The 1498-nt window shown below is 33.3% G+C and overlaps 1 protein-coding gene across 1 annotated transcript in view; it reads left to right on the top strand.

The window, feature by feature from the left end:
• Window positions 1–1498, top strand: part of LOC107586602 (histone-lysine N-methyltransferase SMYD3-like) — a 29240-nt gene that overhangs the window by 8508 nt on the left and 19234 nt on the right. The window contains exons 2-3 of the mRNA XM_016274046.1: window positions 667–778; window positions 1159–1333. Coding sequence (XP_016129532.1) covers window positions 676–778; window positions 1159–1333 — 278 coding nt within the window. The 5' untranslated portion in view covers window positions 667–675. The remainder of the gene's footprint in view (window positions 1–666; window positions 779–1158; window positions 1334–1498) is intronic.

Here is a 1498-nt window from a genome sequence, read left to right as displayed (position 1 = left end):
CAAATTTTGATTAACTTTGACAATTAATTAATCTTTGTCTTTTACTGACAATCTTTTGTAATCTACTGTTTTTTTGATAATAAAAAAAATAACATATCTAAGATATTTGTGTAAATATAAATGCATTTTAATATAATACAATAAACATATAAATACATACATACTGTACATAATATTCAAACACGTTTTTAAATAAATAATTATAAATATTAAATATAAATACATTTCCTAATATAAATAAAAAAATATATAAATAAATGTATTATGAATTTATATAGTAAATATGTTGCTTATTCACACATAATAAGGGTGTAAAAACTTTTTGATTTGTGCTTAGTTTTATGTCATTTTTATTGTTAATTTATATGGTGATTTTTCTTTTAAATTAGATACATGCATTTATATAAATAAACAAATATAATTACAGTTGATACCAATAAATACATTTATGAAGTAAATTATATTTAAATATTTGTAAAAAAAAAAATAATAATTTACAATTTTACACTTAAAATTAAATTTAAATATAAATAGTACATGTATTGTTTATTTATCGGGTAAATCAATAAATTAGGTCAATAAATTGTTATGTTATTTTTGCTATGGCTTCTGTTAAAAATTATAATAATAATAAAATGAATTCATGTGAGATTATTTTGTGAACAGGACTGTGACATGCTGGCTGGAGAGAAGACGGCATGGACGTCCTTAAGAGACGCCATCCCTCACCTGGAGCAGCTTCAGTCGGAGCAGCGTATCCTTCACAGCCGAATCAGGGGTGAGAACTGACTGTATCTCAGGGTTTAGCAGGGTGACGTGAACTAGCCTGTAGCAGTTTTGCTCTGGAAACAACTGCTAGTCTCTGCAAACTATGCCCGATACTGTAGTCAGACACTGCAGTGAAAGGTGTGAGGACAAAGCTGTCAGTTCTGTCTAGCTCGCTTGCTTTTACCCCTTTGGACACGTGTCTGATGTATGAAAGAAAAAGCAGGCTGTCTTCCCCATGAAATAACAAGCATAGATTGTGATTTTTTTGTGCCAGTGTCTTCACCAGGCTTTGTAACTGGCTTAGCAAGACTTTCTTGATCTTAGCTACCGTAGTTTTCATAATACATTTCAGCTTGTTTTTAATTGTATCCTTAACTGTTTAATCAAAAGGCTGGGAGGAGCTGCTGAAAGAGAGCCAGGCTTTTTTGCACAGATACGCAGATGTCGTCCCGGACAGGAACATCTATGTGCTCAGGCTGCTGGATCTGGCCATGGATGCTTGCATTAGTCTGGACGACTATGAGACGGCGCTGGAGTATGGCAGCAGAGCTCTGGAATCTTACAAGTGAGTGTCTGCAACAAAAAGTTGCTTTCTGTTTCTCTACTGACAGATTTTCCTGGTAAAGCCCCGTGGAATACACCTCCATCACATCCTCAAATCTATAAAAGTCCCATTATGACTGTGACTCACATAGACTCGCTCACGTCTGAAGACCAAAAACAGACAAGT

The sequence above is a fragment of the Sinocyclocheilus grahami genome, unplaced genomic scaffold (genome assembly GCF_001515645.1).
Source record: "Sinocyclocheilus grahami isolate Dianchi unplaced genomic scaffold, SAMN03320097.WGS_v1.1 scaffold84.1, whole genome shotgun sequence".
In the NCBI taxonomy this organism is placed as follows: domain Eukaryota; kingdom Metazoa; phylum Chordata; class Actinopteri; order Cypriniformes; family Cyprinidae; genus Sinocyclocheilus; species Sinocyclocheilus grahami.
The sequence above is the reverse complement of the archived record's forward strand: the minus strand, read 5'-3'. Positions and strand labels throughout refer to the sequence as shown.